This window comes from Dipteris shenzhenensis, chromosome 17 (genome assembly GCF_047967505.1).
Source record: "Dipteris shenzhenensis isolate YYH24624 ecotype China chromosome 17, Dip_SZ_1.0, whole genome shotgun sequence".
Taxonomy (NCBI): domain Eukaryota; kingdom Viridiplantae; phylum Streptophyta; class Polypodiopsida; order Gleicheniales; family Dipteridaceae; genus Dipteris; species Dipteris shenzhenensis.
In genome coordinates, this window is record NC_141612.1 from 23,162,358 (window position 1) to 23,189,543 (window position 27,186).

The 27,186-nt window shown below is 42.6% G+C and overlaps 1 protein-coding gene across 2 annotated transcripts; it reads left to right on the top strand.

The window, feature by feature from the left end:
* The first annotated feature begins 1,866 nt into the window (after window positions 1–1,866).
* LOC147891870 (pentatricopeptide repeat-containing protein At2g33680-like) lies at window positions 1,867–4,826 on the top strand. 2 transcript variants are annotated; one of them, XM_087389027.1, is made up of 3 exons: window positions 1,867–2,115; window positions 2,211–2,337; window positions 2,463–4,826. In XM_087389027.1, the coding sequence occupies exon 3, from the start codon at window positions 2,487–2,489 to the stop codon at window positions 4,269–4,271; it is 1,785 nt and encodes a 594-aa protein (XP_087245153.1). In that variant the 5' UTR covers window positions 1,867–2,115; window positions 2,211–2,337; window positions 2,463–2,486; the 3' UTR covers window positions 4,272–4,826. The 2 variants fall into 2 exon arrangements, with proteins under 2 accessions (XP_087245153.1, XP_087245152.1); XM_087389026.1 differs by having other exon boundaries at window positions 2,211–4,826.
* The last annotated feature ends 22,360 nt before the right edge of the window (window positions 4,827–27,186 follow it).

Sequence of the window (27,186 nt, forward strand, 5' to 3'; positions counted from 1 at the left end):
TGTTGCAAAGGCAATGCAGCCAACTGCGAGCGTGACAAGCACCATATATTAAGGCATGAGCAATAAATTGGCTTGTAATCGTAAACGTTAAATTAAACCAAACAACCTCTAAACTAACCATAGCCATGGTCAAGGCATACTAATCCTCATCCATACTATATATAATTGATGTTTTTCTCTCTGTAGAACTTGAGGCTCGCTCCATCTACACATGTTGCCTTCCAAAGTTTGGTTTTAGAAAATCAAAGAAGTGGCACAATTGAAGCAAACGTTCTGGGGAGAGGTAGCTCTCTCATTGGTATCCATGGCTTCCCTCCCATCACAACCATGCATCTTCTCTTAGCCCTTCTTCTAAATTCCATTAGCTTGGATTGGGTCTCTGCTCCCATGGAACACAACAAAGAAGATTGAAGAGACAGAGGAACTAGAGCAATAGTTGCTGCTAGGGCTTCTATCCCTCATAGGCCCCACATAAACGACCCTAAGGATACCTCATGTGAATGCCTTCCCTATCCTCGAATCGACATTAGACCTGAAATCACTCCAACTCTATTGCGTCCCATATTTGCTGAAATTTTGCTCTCTATTGAGGTTTCAAGAACCTGTGAATCTTGATGCACAATTGGAGCAAGCGCTTCTATATGTTGTGCCATTGACCCTATCTATAGGAATCACTCCCCTCTTTGATATCATCTACTCAGGTGGTTTTTTCCTAGTGATATAGAGGGCTTTTCCGAGGAGATCAATTGTGTCAGTAATGTGCGGGTCCCCTACTAGTTCTCCCAAAGTCAAAGACATAAAAAAAAGAAATGAGTAGCAATAGCTCAAATAATAGGGCGTTTGCCTACTGGAGCTACTTGCAAATAAAGAAATGGACTTTTACCCCCATGAAAAAGACTTCTACTAAGTATGAAAAATACCCGCGTGAGCAAACTTAAAGCGAAAATATATCATGCTGGACATGAGAAGACCCCCCTAAAATAGGAAAAAGAAAACTCAAAATGATCTGGAAAGAAACCAAGGTTGAGGCTAAAAGTGCAACCTCAACCCTACTGTAGACTCTAAGAAAAAGGGGAAACCTCTCCATTCCCTAAGGAATATAACCCTCCTGCTGGTGGCTGAGGCTGCCGGGGAAGAACCCTACATGCTCGCCCAACTGGCCGTTAGTGTGTGAACAGTCTCAACCCAAATACTAGCCAGGGTGTGCGAGGGATGGACCTGTTGAGATCCGTCTAAGGCCTCTGTGCATTTAGCCCTCCGGATCTGCCAGGCAGTGATGCTAGCCAGTATCTCCCAAGCGGTATCCCCATCAGCATGTACTGGTCTATAGTAAGAGTTAGGCACATCCTCAAGGCAACAAGTCTCGACTAGGTGACGTTGAATCGATATGGCCCAAGAAGCATCTTGCCACTTAAAGAAGATCCAAGGCCCTGACAGGGAGAGCCAAGCCACTGATCCCCACGTCATGAAGAAACGAGAAGGAGCATAAGTATTGAGGACCTTGGCAATTCCCATCCAAATGGCTCTCAAATGCTTGTAGTCCCATAGACAATGTTGAATCGACTCAGCAGCAGCAACAGATGAGCACCTAGGACAATTGGGGTTTGCCCTAAATCTAGACCTCCACCTGTTCATTGCAATCCCTCCATGAATAGAAAGCCAAAAAAATAGAGTGATCTTTCTATTTCTTCGGGATCCCCAAAGCCTTCGCCAGAAGACCCTCTGCAAATCAGCAAAAACCTGACAATTCTTCCTATGAGGGCCCATGGAAGATCTCCAACCTCTACAACTCATCTGAAACTTCTTGTAACCAAAAAAGGGAGGCTCTTCTCTTGATTCCCTACAACAATCCATTCCCACTCTCCGTCAAAGAGCCACAGGAGTCTACAAGCGTGAGAGGCTGAGAAGGCGTTTTCAAGATTTCAAAATATATGAGTAGGTTGACTCCCCCAAATAATCCGAGGACCAATAGAAGCTTATGGTGTTTTTGAGATTTCGAAAAAATTCAATTAATTGTTTCTACCGGGTGTGTTTATAGAATTGTACATCGTGGGCATAGCGAAGGATCATGGACGGGAAAGTTTACCCAGATGCGGACGCGGGGAGCTCTACTCTGTAAACACTCTTAGATCCTCGAACTCGTCTCTGTCCCAATTGTCATTTCCAATTCAGGTACTGAGCACAAGTTTCATTGTTGTCATGGTTCGCAGCTAGAGTACGAACAGAAGGGTTTCGCAAACGAGCAAGTTTTTACTGCTACAGTTATTTGCAATTGGATTTCATTCTTGTCATGGTCCGGTTATGGCCAGCGTATCCACAGAATGATTTTCACCAGTTGTAGTTGTAGAAATACTGGGTCTTATTGGCAGCAATGTAAGTGTGATTTCAAGCATAAGATTACGAAAGAGTCGCTATGGATAGACGGCTGGTACTCTCCAAGTTGGATTGCAGATATGCGCGAGAAAAAGGAGTCCGGAAGCAACGAAATGCATGGGGCTAAAGCATCCAATGGTCAGGCCCTGTTTGAAGGCCATGGCGTAATGGAGACTGCTAGTAGTTACAAGGCCAGTAGCACGTTTGCATTGAACGTGAACGCATCTAAGGAGCAGTTAAAGGATGAAGACCATGGATTCGTGGAGAGAGTCAGCAATTACAAGGCCAGAGTTAGGTCTGGAGTACAAATGAGCGCATCTGAAGCACAGTTAATCGCTGACGATCCTGGCCTGCTGGAGAGTGGCAGTAATCGCAAGGTCAGCCTACAAGAACTGCTGAGCTTGGAGGAGGCACTCGCTTCTTTGGAACGGACGCCTGGGCTGCCTCAAGTTGACAAATTTTTGTACATCTTGCAGAAGTGCAGAAAAGAGAAAAATCCTCTGTATGCCAAGCGCTTGCATGCCTATATTTACAAAAATGGGCTGGAAGCTCATAGAAAACTCGGGAATCGTCTTGTCCCGATGTTAGTGGAATGTGGAAGCATATGTGATGCTCAGCAGGTTTTTAACAGGTTGATTGATCCAAATGAGCATTCCTGGACTTCCCTCATAACTGGCTATATTCAATGTGGGGAATCACAGCATGCCCTCAAACTGTATCAGAAAATGCAGCAGGATTCTGTACATCCTAGCAAGTATACGTTTGTGGCTCTACTGAAGGCTTGTGCCAGGCTGAAAGATGCAGAAAGGGGCAGAAAAATACATGATGAGATTGCTAGAAAGGGGCTGGAAAGCGATTCCTTTGTTGTCAGCACGTTGGTTGACATGTATGCCAAATGTGGTTCCCTTTCAAAAGCAAGGAAAGCGTTTGACAAGCTTCCAGTTCGAAACGTAGTTTCATGGACTGCATTGATTGGAGGATATGCTGAACATGGGCTTGGTGAGGAAGCGCTGAATTGTTTCAAACAGATGCAGCTGGAGGATGTATCTCCAGATTCTGTTACGTTTGTTTCCAGCCTGAAAGCTTGTGGCAGCATAGGAGCCATAGACAAGGGCCGAGAAATGCATGCTGAAATTGCCAGAATGGGTTTGGAAATAGATTCTTCTGTTGGCAGTGCTTTGGTTGATATGTATGCCAAATGTGGCTCATTTGCAAAAGCACGGGAAGCATTTGACAAGCTTCCAGCTCGAAATGTAGTCTCATGGACTGCACTAATTGCAGGATATGCCGAACATGGGCTTGGCGAGGAAGCACTGAACTGTTTCAAACAAATGCAACTCGAAGGAGTTTCTCCAGATGTAGTTTCATGGAATGCAGTAATTGCTGGATATGTCCAACTAGGAGATAGTGGAATTGTGTTCCATATACTTGAGAGGATGAGAGAAGGTGGCATAAAGCCCAATGGGGTCACATTTCTTAGTGTTCTCAATGTATGCAGTCATGTGGGTCTGCTGGATATGGGCCAGAAGTACTTTGAGGCCATGACCAAAGATTATGGCATTGCTCCAACTATTGAGCACTACTCTTGCATGGTTGATCTCCTTGGCCGTGCAGGTCAAGTAGAGGAGGGTGCAGCGATGGTGGAGAAGATGCCTTTTGAGCCTAATATTGAGGTGTGGCTTACTGTTTTGAGTGCTTGTCGGAAGTGGGGCAAGGTAAAGCTTGGAAGACAGGCCTTTGAACATGCACTGCGATTAGATCAAAAGAATGCTTCAGCTTATGTTTTGATGTCTAATATCTATGCTGATGCTCACATGAAGGATGATGAGAAGAAGATAAAGGCAATGAGATTGAAAGTGGAAGAAGCTGGGTCAGTGTTGGGGTCAGAGTTGGACTGAAACTGGCTTTGCATATATTTTTGGCAGGGGAACAAGACATTCCCAAAGAAAGGATATATATGCAAAGGTAGACGAACTTTCCCTCAAACTGTGGGCAAAAGGAAATGTCCCAGATTTGCAGTGTTTCTGATCATTCCAAGACGATGGGGTTCTAGGAGCAGCTGTTCAATACACCTAAGGTGACACCCGTATTTGTCATAAAAAGTATTGCGGTTTGTCTTGACTGTCAAAGCAGCTACTACAATTGTAGTAAAGGTACAGCAGCAAAGTATTATTGTCAGAGATGCAAGCGATGTTCATGTCTTTAGCAAGTGAATTGTACTTGTGGGGACTATTGGGGATGCTTTTGCAACTACATCCCTCTTATTTGAACCATAGTTACCATGGAGCGGGAACGCTTTGGGAACCTCGCCATAATGGGAATGTTTTGGAAACGAGGAACGTGGAAACAGGAACGAGAATGCCATATCATAATGACACATCATACTACACATCATCATATGACCTAAAACTATACTAGAGCATGAAATAAACTTTTTACAGCTTTGAACTTTCCATTTCAGTTTTAGAACTTGAAAGGCAGACATTTGAAATGTTTCATAATCTATGCTTCTAGTACGTGGATAATAAATGCTTCCCTTATATAGGAGAAGATAATTTCCAATATCCCTAATAGATGAGGAGATTTTTTTTGAGAGTTTTTTTTTTTTGGGGGGGGGGGGTGCGTGGCACATTCCAGGAATGTGGCTTTGTTTGGAATGATGTTCCCACATTCCAGGAAGGGGGAATGACATTCCCTGGTAACTATGATTTGGACTGTTTGTGCTAGATGATGGAAAGATCGTTAAGGTGTACTCACAGGAGGACGAGAGTCAGATAATGATATTTGCTAGCGAGTTGCGCTTATAGATTGTGAATCTGTTGCTAAAAACTATTCTGCTGTGGTCTCTGAATCTGCACCTACTCTGCCATTTCTATATGTCAACAGATCTTGATATTGTTGTAATATCTACATAGCTTGAGACCTTCTGGTGATTCTTGTGGATGGAATGCTTGTTGTGATTTCTTGCTTACTACTTTTACTTTTTGTATTATAAATGGTTGCATTGTGACCTACGACTAGGCATAAACTCTTGAGTAATCTAAACATCACTATCATTCTTCAAAATACGACCCACGCAAGATTGAATTAATAGCTTTGGTCTAAAAGAGGGGAGTGCTTCACCATTGCAGAAAGGAATAGGTTGGGAGGAGGAAGAGGTTTTGAGGAGAAAGAGCTTGAGAGGAGGAGGGTGAGAGGAGGAGGCTAAGAGCCGGAGGGTGAGAGGAAGGTCGAGAGTCGATGGTGATAGTTCAGGGGGACTCTTGGGAGGTGTATGGGAAGGAGAGGGGAGGGGGGGAATACTTTTTCAAATTTTTGATTTTTTCAAAGGGGAAAAAAATCCTCAAATTTTTTGGCCCACTAAGACAGGAAAGAGGGTAGGCGTGGCCATCCAAAAGTCAAAAGGGAGGGATAAAATGCCCCAAGTAGTGGTGTGGGAAAGACGGGGGCAAGTGGGAGCCAAAGAAGGTATCTAGAACAAGGTGAATGATACATATCTATCATTCATTAGGCTTGCTTGCGGGTGAGTGAAATGCTTAAGAGAGCATATAATTGGAGACATGAAAAGGAAAGAGTGTACAAAGAGTAGTAAATGCAAATGTTCCAAAAGTCAACAAGATGAATTCATGTGGCAGAGAGAGAGGGGGCGGGGCGGACTTGCCTAGAGGAGAAGAAGAAGAAGAAGAGAGGGGGGGGGGCGGGGGCTTGCTCAGAGAGAAGAAGAAGAAGAGAGAGAGAGGAAAGAGAAAGAAAGGAGAAGAGAAAGGAGAGAGGGCTCACATCAATGGTTCCATCTGTTGCATTGAGCTAAGATTCATGGTTCTGAGAAACTAAATGATTTCTTATTTCCAAACTGAAATGCTTCTCTCCCACATTGAATTTCCAACGCAGATGAGATCGGCCTAGGGGAGTGGCCTGCTCGCCAGGATACCGAAGAGCTGTGGCTCATGTTTGCCACGACATTTGACTTTAATAGGAAATTGAGGAGCGGTGGCTTCGGCACTGACGCTCAAACCGGTGCACTCGCTTCGTGTTTGACGAATTTGGACTCAAGCAGCGCAGGCTTCTTAACTCACGCTCAAGCCGACGCACTTAAGCTTGTGCCATTTGCTCAGCAATCATACCTCAGATCGTGGACAACAATACAAACTATTGTTGAAATGAACGTTTTCTTTTCCGGGGGAGACACGAAACAGGAGATATATATATTATGAGGTTGGGGAGAAAGCAAATTACAGGACAACCTAGAGAGGATCTCATGTCCAAAAGCTACGGTCGACACATGAAAGAGTCTAAAAATAAAGTTTGATCTTAATTTCATGGGACTATGCTGCCTTCCTAAAGAGTCCACTCTTCAAGCTAATTCAATGTGAATGGAATCCCCGTCTTCCAAGTTTTGGAGTAATAGAAATTGTTTATTAATCCAACACCTCGCCCCTTTCGCTCAATGAGAGCAAGCCATCCTCAACATGAGTCAATGCTTTTGGGATAGCAATGGACGTTGTTGATATTATCCGAGCTGAACTTTTGGCATACATGCTCCTGTTTACACTAGCAATCGTGCTATAAATCTCATCAGCTCTCGTCTCCAGCAGTAGTCCTACCACCCTTACCATGACAAGCTCTCCGGTCCTCCTATTTATTCTCCTCGCCTCTTTGACAATAGTCTTGCTACCCGCTACTGGGGATAAATATTGGGGTGTCCCCTTTGTCGTATCCACGGCATTGAAGAGGCCTGGACCCCTCTCTCCCGTCGCTGGAAAAACAGAGTGTGTGCACATATGAACAAAAGTTTATGGACTTGAGATTGAACCCGAGACCCGTCTAATGACACACAAGTGCTCTTACCACTGCACCACACACACGGCTATGCACATCAATGTCTTGTTTATAAACATATGTTTATAAACTCCCTGTTGTGTCCGGCGCCGGAAAGGAGCTTCGACGATGGTTGGGCCCGCCGCGTCCACTACGGACAAACTAAACCCCCCTAAATCTATCTTCATCCCCCGCTGGAGCACAGCCATCTTGCGATGAAGGAACTAGCAGTCCAAACGCCCATGACTGCAACACATCAATCGATTTTCTCCTTGGCAATACATATACGTTGCCTGTTAGTGAGGGGTTGCCGGAGGATTTTGGAACCTGCAGCATGCAAGTGAGGAACAAAGGTAGCTCTGTTGTTCACGTTAATGGGAGACGTGTTGCAGACTACCTTACGGAAGTGGTGGATTTCTGCGTTCTGGTAGTTAATTCTCCAAGGAAACGATGTGGATTTCATAGAAACAAATAGTTCTTAATTGGTGGAGCTGAGCGTGTCATGTCCATAAGTTTGTGGGGGACTGACATAAGTTTGTGGTGGATTGGCTGTAGTTCCTTCCAAAAAAGAACACGATCCCCTCTAGAATTGGGTGCATAAAGGTTTAAGAGAACAACCTTATGCCCATCAATCAAAAGCATAATCCACTAAGCTCTCGAAGGGACTATGATCCCGTGTCCAATCACCAAGGGGAGTATAGAAGAAGAAACAGAAATGCAAGTACCTCCCTTGGTGCCCAAGGATGGTGACCAAAAAGTGTGGCCTGAAAGAAGCTTACGCAACTTGGAACAATCCGTGGCATCCAATGTGTGTTCTTGAATCATCAGAATGTCCATGGGACCACCCCCAGTAACACCTGGATCAAGTTGGTTAACAAATCAACTACCTACGGTGGCGGTGAGGTACACCCTCGAGGCCTTGAACGTTCCAGATGACAATCCTCATCTGTGAGAGGAGGAGGCCAGATGGAAGATCCTACCTGACTTGGTAGTGGAGAAAGCCCTCTCCTGTGAAAAATTCCTCCTATTAAGAGGAGGAAAGTCAACTGGGGAAGCACATCCCCCCCCTGCTGAGGGGGAAACTCTATCCTGGAACATTAGGGGAGAATTGGGGTCTCAAAAGGGCCTTATAAGGAATGGATTAAGAAATGGATTAAGCTAAGACCAAGTGAACCCACTATGGTAAGCCATGGGTTAAGGGGAGAAAGCTTTGAAGGAGCTTCTGGAAGGCAATGTAAGCAGTATGCTAGCAATGTTAAAGGGATTTAGATGTACATCCTTGGTCTTATTTCATTTTTAAAGAAATTTCAAATTGTGTTAAAGATGCTACACTTTCTATTGTATAGTTAGTGGTCACGTACATGGTGATAATATATGCTAAGAGAACAACCATTTTGGCAAACACACTAGAAGGACAAGTTTAGTAGAGCTATGTTCTCTGAAGTTGAATACTTCATTTACAATTTATTACACATTGAGTTTCCCATCAATACATTTAAAGAGCTACAACACATGGTGCAAAATAGAGATAGATGCCAATGGCTATTGACACAGAATTATTTGAATTAAAAACAGAGCCTAAGAAGCCAGCTACAACATAGCAGAGTTAGCCAACACAGTTGCTTGCAAAGCATACCACTTTCAAGGATGCCAAATATGAGGCTACAGAAATCAAAACTACCCCAAGCCATGCCTTAGCCCCTAGTGCAGATTTTGCAGAGCAACAGACAACATTTGAGGAGGAACCAGAACTGAACAAAACTTGTAGAGAAGGTGCAGATGAGGCAGACCCAATTGCTGCTAAGGGTTTGAGTCCTCCACTTTTTTGCAAAAAGTTTAACCACCAGGTGTTGAGGATGACCTCTCCACCCACGTGGACCTCAACCAAGGAGGGTTAGTAGACCTCTAGTAAAGGGGGGTTACAATAGTAAGTAGTGGATAATTTTGTAATTGTAGGGACATTTATAGCTATCCCTAACAACCAGTAGTAGTGGCCTTATCCATCACATCATTTTTGGAACTATGTCTGTTTCTGACTATTATCCATCTAAAGTCGAAACACCATCGGATGTTGTTATAAGTTGATCATCATCTCCTGCATTAGGGTTGTTGTTGCTATCTACTGAAATACAAACTATTTGCAATATTTCTACTCTACAAACAGTTGTCTCGACTCTTTGTATGTTTCGTACTATCTTTCCTTTTTCTGAGATTAGTCAGATTTAAGTCCACTGACCCTGGCATTCCCACTGCCAGGAGTGGATATGTGTAGGTGTTTTTTAGTCTTTTGGAGACACCACTAACATGGTCTAAGTTGCAGTAGCTTCTGCTAAATTTGCAACTACCTCACTAATGTTTGGGATTCCAAGGCAGACACCATTTCTTTAACTTGCTCCCTCAGGGACTCTTCATATGCAACCTTGCTGCCACTGGTCTCATGTGAGTGAGTGACCTCTATTATCTTTATTGCATTTGCTTTAGGTTTCTTGGCTGGAGGTATCATCATGATATTTCTCATTTTAAGATCATCTCGATCCTCTACATTAAGGATCTTGCCATATCTCCACCTGACCCTTACAAGTGTTTGGATATCTTTTCTCATTATAGTCACCCTGTGTGCATGTGTTGCTACCAGCATTGTGTCTTGGAAAAACTCTATAAGCCACTCTTCAGCAGCTTCTTGGAGAGCAAGTAGTGCAACCCTTTGCCACTTGAAGTCCAAGTTCCAGTTCATGCATATTGTCCTCACAAGCCTTTGGAATGGTGCCATGGGTACTACATACCCAATGTATTTCTGGGCCTTCTTGAGCTCCATCAAGATAGATCTATCTTGGCTGACTCTTTTCGTCGTGTTCCTTGCTAGCATATGCATAGGCTTCCCCTTCTTTGAGGATTTTGATCTTGACGGAGCTGTGGTGTTAGCCCCTACAATGTCAGTCCCTTACCTTTCTTCCTGGATGTTGCTTTTGTTCTTGCCATACTCTATTGTTGTCTTCTCCTAAACATAAATAACAAAGAAATAAGCCAGGAAAACATTTCCTTGAAAACATGATTTGGAGCAAAGATTTAAAGAAACTAATGAAATCACGTTTAGAGCAAATTTATCTGCAGCATAGTCTAACAAAAAATTTTGATGCAACATCCTCCTAATTTTGATGTAGAATACTCTAGAATGCAACTGTTGTCTTCTCCTAACATAAATCCAAACATAATAAAGAAATAAGCCAGTAAAACCTTTGCTTGAAAACGCGATTTGGAGCAAAGATTTGAACAAACTGATGAAATCGCGTTTTAGAGAAAATTTCTTTGCAACATACTCTAACAAATAAGGTTGATGCAGTATCCTCTTAAATTTGATGTAGCATAGTCTAGAATGCAGATGAGCTGTGCTTAACAGAAACAAATCATATAGTGTCTTTAAGAATAAGATAAAGAAAGACCATTTCACCCTAACAACAGGTAGAACACAATGACTCCCTTATAGTTATGACGATAATATGAGCTTGATGGGTGACATATTTCTTACCTTGGTTTGTGTCTCCTCATGATAGATAGGTCCACGTGATGGTTCAAGATGGAGCTGGAGCTGCTGTGGGTTTGTGTGATAGAGCTAGTGAGGTTGGATAGCACAAGATAGTAAGGAGGCAACTGAAACTTGAGATAGAGATGAAAAGAGAAGGTTAACTCTACTTAGTGGCAACTTGGTCGCAGGATATGTGCAAGCAATGATTAGATACTTAACTGCATGAGTACCTAGAAGCCTGTTTTTGGCACGTGTGGTGGCTGAGAGGACTGATGTGGCTTGCATAGAATACTTATTTCATTAGTTTTGGACTCATATGTCTACATTTGGACTAATCCTAAAACTCCTTCCCAAATGAAAAGTTTAAATTAGGAAAATGTTGTTCGAGAATCAAAAGTTTACTTTTTGGCACTATCATTTCCACATAATAAATTTCAGAATATCTCTCTATAATGTTGCTCTTAATAACAATTTAAATTAATAATTTAAGTAAAAATAATAGTTTAATTATATTTAAATTAATAAAAGCAATTTAAATGAATAAAAAAATTATATGCATGCATGCATGCATGCATGTATGTATGTATGTATGTATGTATGTATGTATGCATGTATGTATGTATGGCCCATGCACGACATTAATTTACCATAAGAGTCCTCTAAAATCTTCAAGATATCATAACGGTATTAACAAACACCTTTTGAGAGTTTAAAACCTCTAAAATCTTGTAGATATGGAGTCACACGCGACGCTGCACATGCATTCATGGAACATTCATGTCCTTGGTTCATCAATGAAAGGCCATTGATACATATGGCGGGACTAGTGCACTCCACTGTCCATGTGGCATGAGCATGCCCATAAGGCTTTTATATTTATATTTATATAGTTAAGTTCCATGTATAAGATTAATTTACCATTTGTGTCTTCTAAAATCTTCAAGACTTAATACCGGTGTTAATCAACACCTTTTAGAGTTTTGGAACTCTAAAATCACCAAGAGTTAATAACGGTGTCAGTAAACACCTTTCAAAGTTTTAGAAAGCAACATAGGTATAATCTCAAAGAACTTTATAAACACCTTGCAATAGTTACAAAGGTTTTTAAAGATGTGTTTGCACTGAGTGAAGCACACATCTTCAAATGACACATCTTGATGGAGGGCAAAAGAGAGGCAAAGAAGGAAAAGGGAAGGGAAGGGGGAGAGACATGGAATGGAGAGGGAAAGAGAGGAAAGAAGAGGGGGATGTTGAGATATCGAGCTCCACTTGTGATATGCTAGGGTGACCGTTGTACATTTATGTCACCGACTTGTTAGCTATAGATTCGGTTGGTACACCGCCCATGAATGATAGCTATCTTTATGTACTCTAGTTAGTGGCTCAGTTAATATGCCACCTAGGTTAGCTGAGTTTGGTTTGAGACCCACATATAGGGTTCACCTATTCCTTTTGTACTTAGAGAGAGTTCTTTTGACTTTCACAACTGAGAAGAGGAAAACTGTTTTCAGCCTCCACCTTTGTGTGTATTCCCCCATTGTGTATGTGAGAAAGCTACAAGTGAGACTCCTTACTTGTCTCCCACTCGCTTCACATGGTATCAAAGCTCAGTTCATGGTAAGGAGCTCAAGAAAGCAAAACAAGTTCACGGTGTCTTGGTAAGAGGATTAGTGTTGCTTTCCTTTTCCGAGTTTGGGAGCAAATCTCTACAGGTAGCACAACCAGAAAGTGCAAGAGTGCATTGTCTTAGATTGTGACGCCCTTCGCGGTGTGGCAAGAGGGCAGTATATGCTACAAGGCTATTTCGGGGCCCATTTTGGTGGCAGAAGTTTTCTATAGGCACTCAAAAAAGTGTCCTATTTTTGTTGTGCGACCACTGTTCTATAGGTCAGTGAAAAGTTGCCATAGAAATTGCATTATATGCCTGTGTGCAGAGATATTGGGAGTGACAGAATCATTCTTATTGCCTGTTGATGCAAAATCGTCACTAGGAAGTGACTATGTGGTCAAATACCACTTTCGTCAGTTTTGCAGATTTGCCCTTGTGAGGCACAAGTTGTATTTTTTGTAGTGACATAATATTTTTGGAGTGTTGTATTTTTTGTAGTGACATAATATTTTTGCAGTGTTCTGTAATGGCATCTGATGCTCTTTCATAGATAGTCACTGAAAAGCTTGACAAGAACAACTTCCAAGCATGGAAGTTTAGAATGATGAATTTCCTTAAGGGAAAAGGCTATTGGGAGTTCATTACTGGAGCTGACCAAGAACCAGTTATTTCTAATGTTCCCAATCAACAAGAGTTACAGGCATTTAAAGGATGGCATGAGAGAGCTAGAAAAGTTATGTACTGGCTGTCTATCAGCATTTCAGATTCTATGATTGTGCATATTCAGGATGCAAGCACGCTGAAGGAGGCATGGGATACTTTGACAAAAATGTATAGCACAAATACACAAGCCAGGAAAATGCAACTCAAGCAGGAGTTGCATAATGTGCAAAGAGAAAATATGAGCATCAATGACTACCAAATGAAGGTGAAGAATATTGCAGATGCACTTGCTTCTATTGGGTCGCCAGTGGAAGATGATGATCTAGTTTCTATGACCTTGAATGGTCTAGGAAAGGATTATGCACAATTCCGTACATCCATTGCTGTCCGTGAGAATTTTCCTGATTTTGAGGAGTTGATTGCTCTTCTAATATCTGAAGAGAAGAGAAATGGTGGTGCATCTTCTTCAGGAGGAACTTCAAGAGAAACGGTCTTCTACTCAAATGATGGAAGAGGTAGAGGTAGAGGTAGAGCAGGCCGATTTGGAGGCCATGGCAAAAATCAGAATATGCAGCAAATTCAAGAAAACTAGTCCTGTGGAGAAGGACGTGGTAACTTTAGAGGCACGGGGAGCCAAAGAGGTCGTGGCGGATGGCAAAGAGGCCAAAACGCAAACAACAATGTTGAATGCTACTAATGTGGTAAAATGGGTCATATGGCTAAAGACTGCTATAAAAAGTAGAATGACATCATGACTGAAAATTGCAGCAAGGCAATTATGCATCCTCTAGTAGACAAGGTGATGACAGAAATGAGCATTTGTTTATGGTGTAGTACATGACCATGCAGGATGCAAGGAAAATGGAAAGACCAAGATTTGTGGAGACTGGTGATGATACTGCACATCCTATTGTGCAGATTGGTAAAATTCCTTTGTCTATGCAGGATGGGAAAAAGAAATACCTGTTTGATGTATTTCATGTCCCAAATATCACCAAGAACCTGGTTTCTGTTGGTCAAATGGTTGAGCAGAGCTTGCAGGTCAGATTTAATCCTCATGGATGCTTTGTTGAGGATATGAAAAATAAAGGTTGCTTGATAGCAAAAGGGAAGAAGAAGGGCAGGATGTTTACGTTGTTGGATGCGGACATGCCTGAATTGAGTGCAGCAATGTTTGCACATGGGACCGGTGTAGTTGGAGATATTGATATCTGGCATAAACGCATTGGTCATGTTAATATACATCGACTTAAATTAATGCAGGCCCAAAATATTGTTGCAAGATTGCCTAAGTTCAAGATTATAGAAATGCATAAGATATGTGAAGCCTGCCAATATGGAAAACAAGCAAGGAATCCATTTCCTAGACATGTTCAAGAGAGTAAGAGGCCATTGGAATTAATCCACTCTGATGTGTGGACTACTAAAGCTGCATCTATTAGAGGCTGTCATTATTTTGTCACTTTTATTGATGACTACAGTAGAAAAGTTTGGGTGTATTTTATGAAAAAGAAAAGTGAAGTGTTTGGGCATTTTGAAGCTTTTAAAGCTATGGTTGAGAAACAAATAGGCCTGCAAATAAAATGCCTAAGGTCAGATGGAGGGGGAGAGTACCTCTCAAATGAGTTTGCAAGGTTCCTGTAGGAGCATGTTATAAAGCAGCAATATTCATGCAGTCATACCCCATAGCAAAATGGACTTGCGGAAAGGAAAAACAGGCATATTGGAGAGGTATCTCGTGCCATGCTCAACGAAAAAGACCTGCCAGATTATATTGGGCTGAAGCAGTTGCTACAACAATCTACATAATGAACAGGACTCCCACTGTTGCAATACATGGCATGATGCCAGAGGAGAGGTATACTGGTAGGAAACCAGATATTTCTCATTTGAAAGTTTTTGGTTGCATTACCTATGTTCATGTGCCAGATGAGTTGAGATCTAAGTTGGATCCAAAAGCTGAGAAGTGCATCTTTATTGGTTATTCTCTGCAATAGAAAGGGTATAGATGCTATAACCCTTCTACTCGAAAGTTTACAATAAGCAGAGATGATGTTTTTGATGAGATGAGCGGCTGGTATAAACCAGTAAATGTGATTGATGTTGTAGATGCACAAAATGGTAATGCTGCACAGAATTCACAACAACAATCACAAAATATTAGTGGACCTATAGTGTCCTCTAGTAGTGGTTCACATACTTCGCCATGGACAGGCAGATTGAGATTAGGAGGATCTCCTCAAAGGAATGCAAATAGTGGTATGCAAGTATCACAAAAAGGAAAAGAGAAAGTAGATCAGCCCATGTTTGATGTGAATGCAGGTCACCCTTATGTGGATGGTGAATCTAGTGGCTGAGAACAGAGCCTTGATGATGAGTTGGGTATTCCTTATGTTGTTACACTTGGAGTAAGGAAGACACGGGATGTTTTGAGAGCACTTGGTAGTGAGCCTATTTTTGGCAGGTCCACCTAGTAGTGAGCCTATTTTGGGCAGGTCTACCAAAGTTAAGTATCATGTGGATAGGTTGAAATATGATGGATTTATAGCCATTCACTATGCCTATATGGTCAAAGTGAGACATGAACCAGAACCCACTTCTTTTGAGCAAGCCATGGGAAAAGAAAAATGGGAGAAAGCCATGGATGAAGAAATGGATGCCTTGGAAGCAAATGCTACATGGGAATTGGTGCCTTTGCCTAAAGACAAGAATGCAATTGGCTGCAAGTGGGTTTATAAGGTGAAACTGAATGCAGATGGTTTTGTGAATAGATACAAGGCAAGATTAGTTGTCAAGGGGTATGCACATACATATGGCATTGATTATGAAGAAACATTCAGTCCGGTTGCAAGGATGGCAACCATAAGAGCAGTGATTGCTATGGCTGCATCAAAGGGATGGTCTTTACATTAGATGGGATGTAAAGAATGCTTTCTTGCATGATGATTTGCAAGAAGAGGTCTATATGGAGCAGCCACCAGGTTATGTTCATGCTGTTCATCGTGATTTTGTTTGCAAGTTGAAGAAAGCCTTGTATGGCTTGAAGCAAGCACCTAGAGCATGGTCCGACAAGATAGGATAGTATCTTGTCACTATTGGCTTTCAGATTTCCAAGGGAGATTTCTCACTTTATGTGAGAAAAACAGAGAAAGGCATTATGCAACTTGTCATTTATGTTGATGATTGGATCATCACAGCTGAGTGTGATGAAGATATCCTTCATATGAAAATGCTATTGAAGCATAAGTTTGAGATGAAGGATTTGGGAGTGCTGCATTACTTCTTGGGCATTGAGGTGATTAGATCCACAAGTGGGATATGGCTCTTGCAGAGGCAGTCTCGATTGGACATGCTGTCCAAATATGGGATGACAGGCTGAAAGCCTATTTTAGTTCCTTTGGAGCAGAATGTGAAGTTGAGCGCAGATGCAGGTGAGCTTTTGGAAGACCCTACTATGTACAGACAGATAGTAGGAAGTGTGATTTATATGACTATTACCAGGCCAGATTTGAGCTATGCTGTTGGGTTGGTAAGTCAGTTTATGCAGGCTCCAAGGAAACCGCATTTGGATGTGGCTAGATGCATACTGAGGTATGTGAAGTCCACATTGCAGTATGGACTATTTTATGAGACTGGGGTTCATACAGTTGCATGGATACACTGATACTGATTGGGCAGGTAGTATTTGTGATAGACGATTTACCAGTGGATATGCGCTCTCTTTTGGGAGTGCTGCAGTCACTTGGAGTAGCAAGAAACAGCCTACAGTTGCCTTGTTGAGCATAGAGGCTGAGTACAGGGGTGCAGCAATGGCTGCATGTGAGGTAGCTTGGTTGCGTAAGCTATTTTATGATATGCATCAGTCTACAGATGGGCCAGTTGTCATTTATTGTGACAACATGAGTAGTATACACTTGGAAAATAACCCAGTCTATCATGCTAGAATAAAGCACATTGAGGTACATTATCACTATGTGCAGGAGAAGGTTCTAGTAGGTTTTATTGATCTAGTTTGTGTCAGCAGAGAGGATCAGGTAGCTGACATCTTCATGAAGGCATTGGGCATAGAGAGTTGCGCAAGTTCAGAGACCTGGTTAGTCTGCAAGAATTGGGATTGAGCTCGAGGGGGAGTGTTGAGATATCGAGCTCCACTCGTGATATGCCAGGGTGACCGTTGTGCATTTATGTCACCGACCTGTTAGCCGCAGATGCAGTTGGTACATCGCCCATGAATAATAGCTAAATGACAGCTATCTTTATGTACTCTAGTTAATGGCTCAGTTAGTATGCCACCTAGGTTAGCTGAGTTTGGTTTGAGACCCACATATAGGGTTCACCTATTCCTTTTGTACTTAGAGAGAGTTCTTTTGGCTTTCACAACTAAGAAGAGGAAAACTATTTTCAGCCTCCACCTTTGTGTGTATTCCCCCATTGTGTATGTGAGAAAGCTGCAAGTGAGACTCCTTACTTCTCTCCCACTCTCTACACATGGAGTGGCAAACACAAAGGCACTACAAGGGAAACAAGAGAACACCCAAAGACACTCTGACAAAATATGAAGAGGGGAGAGGAGAAGAGTGGAGATGAGGAGAGAGGGCACAGCTAGAGAGCACACGACAAAATGACTAACTGTACACTAGATTTAGTTGAAAAAATAGAATATATACAAACCCATTTAGGGTTAGGGTTAGGGGATCTAACCCTTTCCTTTATAGCACTCTATAAGGTTAGTGCTATGCACATATGATCACGTGTTGGTGCTATGCACACATGATCACATGATGTTGAGGGTGAACTCTCAACACCTTCCCTCAAGATCAACATCATGAAGTAGGCCTTCCCTCAAGATGATGATTCTGGGGAATCGAAGAAGGACTGAGCATTACATTCCATCACACCCCTTTAATGGGAATGTCCTTCCTCTTCGTCAAACCAATCTTGCTAATCGGTGTTTCTTGAAAAGCTCTTTACCGAGTGGTTTGGTAAAGATGTCTGCAATATTCTCTTTGCTATCACAATGCTGTAGTGTGATGTCACTAAGACTCTGATGAAGTGCTCTCTGACATCGGAGTGATATACTGGATTTTTGGCCAATGCTTGAGCTGATTGATTATCACAGTATATTATTGTTGGCTTTGACTCATCAAAGCAATATGTTTCTGACAATAGTCTTCTGAGCCATATAGCCTCACATGCACCCATAGTGAGTGCTCTATATTCTGCTTTAGTCGAAGACAAAGAAACAGTTGGTTGTTTGTTTGACCCATGAATAATAGCCTGATGACAGCTATCTTTATGTACTCTAGTTAGTGGCTCAGTTAGTATGCCACCTTAGTTAGCTGAGTTTGGTTTGAGACCCACATATAGGGTTCACGTATTACTTTTGTACTAAGAGAGAGTTCTTTTGGCTTACACAACTAAGAAGAGGAAAACTATTTTCAGCCTCCACCTTTGTGTGTATTCCCCCATTGTATATGTGAGAAAGCTGCAAGTGAGACTCCTTCCTTCTATCCCAATCTCTTTACAACCACATCATCTCATCCATAATTGTTTAGTATATGATAACAATAAGGGATAAAAATTTGGGACTATTAGAGATAGGGTATTCACTATCCTACCATTAGAGATAGGGGTTTGTATCTATTGATTATTTTCAACCAAATCTAGTGTACAGTTACTCATTTTTGGTGTGTGCTCTAGTTGCACCCTCTATCCTCATCTCCACTTCTCTCCTCTCCTCTCCTCATATTTTTTCATGGTATCAGAACTCCCTTGCCTTTTGGTGAGGAATGTTGAGATATCGAGCTCCACTTGTGATATGCCAGGGTGACTGTTATGCATTTATGTCACTGACTTGTTAGTTGTAGATGTGGTTGGTACACCACCCATGAATAATAGCTAGATGACAACTATCTTTATGTACTCTAGTTAGTGGCTCAATTAGTATGCCACTTAGGTTAGCTGAGTTTGGTTTGAGACCCACATATAGGGTTCACGTATTCCTTTTGTACTAAGAGAGAGTTCTTTTGGCTTTCACAACTGAGAAGAGGAAAACTATTTTCAACCTCCACCTTTGTGTGTATTCCACCATTGTGTATGTGAGAAAGCTGCAAGTGAGACTCCTTACTTCTCTCCCACTCTCTTCACATGGTATCAGAGCTTGGTTCGTGGTAAGGAGCTCAAGAAAGCAAACCAAGTTCGCGGTGTCTTGGTAAGAGGATCAGTGTTGCTTTCCTTTTTTGAGTTTGGGAGCAAATCTTTGCAAGTAGCACAACTGGAAAGTGCAAGAGTGCACTGTCCCAGATTCAGACACCCTTCACGGTGTGATGAGAGGGTAGTATATGCTATGGGAGGGGTTATTTTTTTTATTCGAGGCCATTTCGGGCCTCGTTTTGGTGGTGGAAGTTTTCCGTAAGCACTCAGAAAAGTGCCCTGTTTTTGCTGTGCAACCGTTGTTCCATAGGTTGGTGAAAAGTTGCCACAGAAATTGCATCGTATGGGTGTGCGCAAACATATTGGGAGTGATGGAATCATTCTTATTGCCTATTGATGCGAAATCGTCGCTAGGAAGTGACTGTGTGGTCAAATACCACTTTCGTCAGTTTTGTAGATTTGCCCTTATGAGGCAGAAGTTGTGTTTTTTGCAGTGATAGAATATTTTTGCAGCGTTCTGTTATGGTATCTGATGCTCTTTCATAGATAGTCACTGAAAAGCTTGACAAGAACAACTTCCAAGCATGGAAGGAAGTTTAGAATGACGAATTTCATTAAGGGAAAATGCTATTGGGACTTCATTACTAGAGCTAAACAAGAACCAATTATTTCTAATATTCCCAATCAACATCAGTTGTAGGCATTTTAAGGATGGCATGAGAGAGCCAGAAAAGTTATGTATTGGCTGTCTATCAGTATTTCAGATTCTATGATTGTGCATATTAAGGATGCAAGCATGTCGAAGGAGGCATGGGATACTTTGACAAAAATGTACAGCACAAATATGCAAGCCAAGAAAATGTAGCTCTCAAGCAAGAGTTGCATAATGCGTAGAGAGAAAATATGAGCATCAGTGACTACCACATGAAGGTGAAGAAGATTGCAAATGCACTTGATTCCATTGGATCACGAGTGGAAGATGATGATTTAGTTTCTGTGACCTTGAATGGTCTAGGAAAGGATTATGCACAAATTCGGACATCCATTGCCGTCTGTGGAAAATTTCCTGATTTTGAGGAGTTGATTGCTCTTCTAATTTCTAAAGAGCAGAGAAATGGTGGTGCATCTTCTTCAGGGGGAACTTCAAAAGAAACCGTGTTCTACTCACATGCTGGAAGAGGTAGAGGCAGAGGTAGAGCAGGCTAATCTGGAGGCCATGGCAGAATTCAGAATATGTAGCAAATTTAGGAAAACTAGTCCTATGGAGGAGGACGTGGTAAATTTAGAGGCTGTCGACTCTGTGCCAACATGAACTTATGTAGAAAGGGAATGTGATACAACTTTGTGATACAACTTTGTGTTACAACTTTGTGTTACAACTTCTACATGTAGAAAGAGAATGTGATACAAGTTTGTGTTACAACTTTGTGTTACATGCAGAGAGAGAAGCTCTCCAACTTGTATAAATACCCCATAATGGAATGAACCCCAGACTCTTTGGGGCATTGTCTACTTTGGTATTCCAAGCATTTGTCTCAAGTGTCCATGCTTCCTTGCACTCCACGTCCAAAAGCATGTCACAGCATCAAGAGGAAGCATTGAGGTAGAAGTTGCATGGAGTCAAGCAACTCAAGGAGGATAGAACTAATCTGATACCATGTTGGAAGAGAGCATGGAAGCAACATAAGATGGACACAATGAAAAGAAGTGCTCATAGAATGAAGAACAATGAGAGCCATATGTAGGGCATCTCTACATGATCAATGACATCAATAATGACCTATGACCAAAGGCCACCGAGCCCATCTACTCCCCTAGAATCTAGCCAACATCTAGATGGCATCTACTCCCACCTAATTGTGCCTCTAGCACACACATAGGACCAAAGGTGTGCTAACAAGGAGGCATGACCTTGATACATCCCAACAAACCTCCCCTCAAGGGAATGCCTTAGACTATGTCAATTGCTAGCAAGGGCTCTCAAGGGTGAGGTACAAAAAAGGGATAGAGAAAGACCCCCAAATAGTTATCTCCCTAGCATGTGGGTACTATGGAGGGCACAAAACCCCCCAAAGGTTATCACCCTTGCATGTACAGACACATCTATTTGCAAGGGGTACCAAGAGGGCATAAAACACAACCCCCCCAATGGTTATTTCTCCTACATGTACAAACACACCTGTCTACCAGAGGTACCATCACACAGTCACATGGCCTCCATCATAAGGTGGCCAGAGGTGATTACAATGATAAAGACACATACAAAACAAGGGGAGTACAAAATATCATAGATACCTTAGAGAGGTTCACATAGACAAGAAAATAAGATACCTTTGCATACTCATAATGGTTGCAAAAGGTTCATAGAGTCCTTTTTGGAAACATGATCCGAGTAGGGCACCCTAGAAATAGAAATCCGAATTTCAGGAGCCAAATAGAAGCTCTAGCATGTTCCACAATTCATGTGTAGTGGAACCAAAATCCAAGTGATGCATGACTCAATCAGCCAAGGTCAACCGATGAGGACAATAGCTTTGTTTTTGAGATGTTCCCAAGTTACAATTTTGTCCTTTCTCCTTACCAAATTCCATACTCCTTTGATGAGAAGAAGCTGCAGCTTGTTTTGCTAGATGAGGAAGTTCAGACCAGAAAATTTCTCCATAGTAGCAGATTGAGAAGACTCCATGAAATCTGAATATAGAACCTCAAGAACTGAAAAACAATTCATTTTGCAACACCTTGTGACAAATGTCGCAGCAAACAGATGCAGGTTTGGAAGAGCAGTTTCTTATCATTCAATGCAAGAACTATCAAAATTGTCAAAATGTGCCGTGCTATCTTGCAAATTCTTAGAGTTTGAAATAGGCTAATAGCTTCACAGAATATTGTCAACGAACATACACATCTCTCCTCCTAGTTGACCATAGAAAGAAAAGTAGGGGTGCTCTTCTCACAAATACGAGCTTAGAGATACGCTTCCAATAGTGGAACCAATGTAATGGGCCAACAATTTTTAGCAGACACCTTCGATCACAGACAAAAACCATCATCTATGTTTGATTATCTGATGAAGAAGGAGAGCTATTAGAAATTATACATCAATTTCAACTTCCTAGATTGTTATGTCTCTTATTGGTCATCATCGCAGGCCACTATTTGAGTCTATCGAAGGTGTTGGAACTCATTGACCTCTCTCTTTTTATAGTTGTGCCCATCTTCTCCACCTATGCATTTCGCCTCAACATGTCTACAGAACAATACTAGCTGTAGGAAGAGTTCACGCTTAATTAGTCAGCTCGATTGTAGTAGCACGATCATCCAAGAAGAGGTTGAGCAAACAGGAAGAACATGGCATGGGTAGCAATAGGAAGAATATGGCGAGTGGGTTCATGGAAGAATGGACGGGCAGAACTAGTGGAAAAGGCACGGCATTAGGAGGAAGCATCGAGGCAAAAGTGGCATGGAGTCAAACAACTCAAGGAGGATAGAACCGATCTAATACCATGTTGGAAGAAAGCATGGAAGCAACATAAGATGGACCCAATGAAAAGAAGTGCTCATAGAATAAAGAACAATGAGAGCCATATGTAGGGCATCTCTACATGATCACTAACAACATCGTTGACCTATGACCAAAGGGCACTGAGCCCATCTACTCCCTTAGAATCTAGCCAACATCTAGATGGCATCTACTCCCACCTAACTATGCCTCTAGCACACACATAGGACCAAAGGTGTGCTAACAAGGAGGCATGACCTTGATAAATCCTAACAAACCCCCCCTCAAGGGAATGCCTCAGACTATGTCAACTGCTAGCAAGGGCTCCAAAGGATGAGGTACAAAAAAGGGATACAGAAAGACCCCCCCAAATAGTTATCTCCCTAGCATGTGCAAATAGGTCTGCAGGGGTACTATGGAGGGCACAAACCCCCCCAAAGGTTATCACATTCCCTTAAGGAAATTCGTCATTCTAAAGTTCCATGCTTGGAAGTTGTTTTGGACAATCTATGAAAGAGAATCAGATGCCATTATAGAACACTGCAAAATATTTTGTCACTGCAAAAAAACACAACTTCTACCTCACAAGGGCAAATCTGCAAAACTAACGAGAGTGGTATTTGACCACACAGTCACTTCCTAGTGACAATTATGCATCAACTAGAAATAATAATGATTCTATTACTCCAAATATCTTTGTGCACATGCATACAATGTAGTTTTTATGATAACTTTTCACCGACCTGCAGAATAGTGGTCGCACAGCAAAAACAGGGCACTTTCCTGAGTGCCTACTGAAAACTTCTACCACTAAAATGGGCCCCGAAATGGCCTCGAATCAAAAAAATAATTTCACCAAGGGCTTCGTCCTCTCCCGTAGCATATACTACCCTCTCGCCACACCACGAAAGGCGTCCCAGTTCGAGACAGTGTACTCTTGCACTTTTTGGCTGTGCTACCTGTAGAGATTTGCTCCCAAACTCGAAAAAAAAGGAAAGCAACACTGATCCTCTTACTAGGACACTTCGAACTTGGTTTGCTTTCTTGAGCTCCTTACCACGAATCGAGCTCTGATACCATGTAAAGAGAGTGGAAGAGAAGGAGTCTCACTTGCAGCTTTCTCACATACACAATGGGGGAATATACACAAAGGTGGAGGCTGAAAACAGTTTTCCTCTCCTTAGTTGTGTAAGCCAAAAGAACTCTAAGTACAAAAGAATAGGTGAACCCTATATGTGGGACTCAAACCAAACTCAGCTAACTAAGGTGGCATACTAATTGAGCCACTAACTAAAGTACATAAAGATAGTTGTCATCTAGCTATTATTCATGGGCGGTGTACCAACCGCATCTGCAGCTAACAAGTCGATGACATAAATGCACAACGGTCACCCTGGCATATCAGGAGTGGAGCTCAATATCTTAACAGTGGTAATAAGAGAGCCACACTATAGCTTTCTAAATCAATCGTTAAGAGGATAGTGGGTGAAAATATAAAAATGAAAGAAGATATATACAAAATCACATCTACAATCGTTCCCCTCTCCATTCACATGGACTACAAACTATAACCTTTCGAAATTCAAAGAGTTAATTACCACCAAGTCTAACTTGGAGCATGTAGCCAAGAAATGAGAAAATAAGAAAAGAAAATGAAGATGCAGATGAAGAAAATCCCAATTAGAAATCCCAAAAACAAGATGTATCTATACTAATAGCAACAACAAACTTCTTTTCCTTGAAAGGTCATCCAAAGAAGCAAGAAGACCATATCACCTAGGATGTAGAGACATGAGCTACTGCTGCAACCTTAGAGACGTCAGTTGTTGCAACCTAAGCTCCTACCTCAGCCTGCCTCCTTTCGCCTCAGTCTCCTCCCTTTAGCCTCCTCTCTGCCTCACCATCCCCCTCCCCCTTCCACCTCCCTCCCACATCCTCCCCACCCCCCCTCCTTACTCATGTTAGCTAGCCTCCTCCCGTTGCCTATAGGCTGCCCCTCCCTACCTTCTATTTTTGCCCACCCTTCCTCCTCTGTCCTACATCCCCTACTTCCATCCTTCTCCTCCTCACTCCCATCTGCCACCTCCTCCCACGTTCTCCTTTTGTTCCCTCCTTCCTCCTCTTGTCATTCTGCCCCCACTCCCTCCCCACCACCTCTTGCCCTCTCCTTACACCCCCCCTCCCTGCCCCTTCCGCCTCCTCGACTCCTCCCACCTCCCTACCTCCTTCCTTTCTCTACCTTGCCACCATCCGCCTCTCTCCCCTCTACCCTCTCCTCACCCCCACCTCGCCTCTTCTCTGTCTCCACCCCCACTCTACCTCAAACACTTCACGTCCTCCTCAGCTCCTCTTTGCCTCCTCCTTGCCTCCTCCTTGCCTCCTGTTCATTACTTCTTTGGCCCCTCTTCACCTTCCTCCTCATCTAGGGCTTTCCCTCTCCATTGGTAGCCAACTATAGCGGTGTGTAGGATTGTATCCATTCCCCCATAGCTAGCCCTTGGGCTTTTTACTTCCTTTTCTCTAGGAAGTGGTGAGCATTTTGTTTGTCTTAGAGAAATAATTTCTTAGTGTTAACCCTTGGTCTTCTAGAGGGGCTCTATGGTAGCACCCTCAAATCCCACAGCGGTTAAGATTCTTGTCTCCACAACTGATAAGCAACAAGTAAAGCATGCAGTTCGGTCACTTCAAAACAAGGTAGTAGTGGGCATAATAGTTGGTCTCACATCCGCGAGGAGATAGGTGAGAGACTGGATTCAGGCCTCATGTATGCAAGTCTAGCACTAGGAGGGGACCACATCTAGGAGGTCACCATCTATGAAAGAGGTGTTTTCCTCATCCAACTAAGCTCTCCTACTACCGCCTTGACACTCGTGGAGCAGGGCCCATCCTCCTTCACCTGCATCTGGTGTACCTCTTCCCTTGGTACCATGGCTTCTTAGTGGAGGAAATGGACATGACACACCATATTCCTTGATTCTCGTTGATGCTCTACTTCCCAGGGCTTCCAAAGGAGTATAGAGCCATCCTTCCTCCATTGATAGAGAGTTTGGCATGGTGCTAGAGTTCTCACCAGATTCAAAAACTTGAGTGGTAGTAGACGACGGGGTCCCCAAGATCAGATTGGTGGTTCAGAGCCCAGAGTCCCCATCCCAGATTTGATCCTCCTCGAGACCCTCGAGGAGGCTACACCCCACTAGATAATGGAGATCTCTAATTTGCCAAGCCAGTGTCTTCATTGCAGGTAGATGGGCCATGTAGCCCACAACTGCCCTAGTGGTCAAGGATGGACTCCTCCCCCCACCCCTATAAGACAAATTGATTTAGTAGGCTAGAGACCTAACACCCCTCAGACAGGAGCAACAAAGTCCGAAACCCCTTGGGTGACACCCTCAAAAAGAGAGTGGGCCCAGGTGGGAAAAAATAAAAAGAAACGAAGTAAATTGGCTCGAAAGCACCGCAAGAAACTCAAGGGGGGGGCTCACTTAATGATATGTGTAGCTATCATGTGGTTCAAAATAAGGGAATATTTACTTTCATTTTTCTTACATTTTCACATATAGAAGGGTGCTATAAAAACGATTTTGGAAAAAAAAAATCAAATTGAGTAGGAAAAGGGTGCATTTTATTAATGAAAAATTCATAGATAAGGGGTTTTATAAATAGTTTGTGAATGCACATGATATAAAGGATTTATACATAGTTATTATAGGCAACAGGCTAGACAAAGGGGGAGAGAGAGAGAGAGAGAGAGAGAGAGAGAGAGAGAGAGAGAGAGAGAGAGAGAGAGAGAGAGAAGGTCAAGAGGCACCTGTAGAGGAGCAGCTGAAGGGGCCCTTGGTTGGAGACCCTTCCCCCCCAGTAGTAGCAAGAGCCATGTCTCAGCCAGTTGATCCTCCATCAGTGGAGGTACAATGACCACAATTGCCCTTGTGCCAGTAGGTTGCCTCGGGAGCTCTTGGCATTGCAATGGCAAAAGATATGGAGGGTAGCCTGACAGTGGTTGAGGAAGGGGATTCAAAGTCCAGGTGTGTTACGTTAGCCATAATTGTGACATTATCTGATGTGGTTATGGGTGAAGTAGGAAACCAAAGGGCTCGACATAGCTTGCATCAATAGGGAGTGCAATATTAAGGCCTAAAGGACAGTAAGGTTCTAAGGTCCATTATGGACATGTGCACTCAATTGAGCTCCAAGTGGCAAGCACTAGGCTCAAGGAAGATTCTAGAGGGAAGCTCCACCAAAAGAGAAGGAACAGAGGGTAATATTTCACCCACGTAAGTTGCAGGGAGAACTCTAGAATTGCAGCTGGGTGGAGAATCCAAGAGAGTCCTTTATGGTCTTGTAACAATTGTATCAGAGCTTCGTATGTTTCATGTGGGTTGGCTTGAGAAGCTTTAGTCATGAGTCATGAAGGTCTTTGAGGAAATTATGAAGGCTGACCAAGTCTACTAAAAACTCTAGCTTACAGCAACAGAGAATAGCGTAGCAGCAATCCTATTGAAATAGCATAGTAGCAGTCCTATTGAAATAGCACAATAGCAGTTTGGG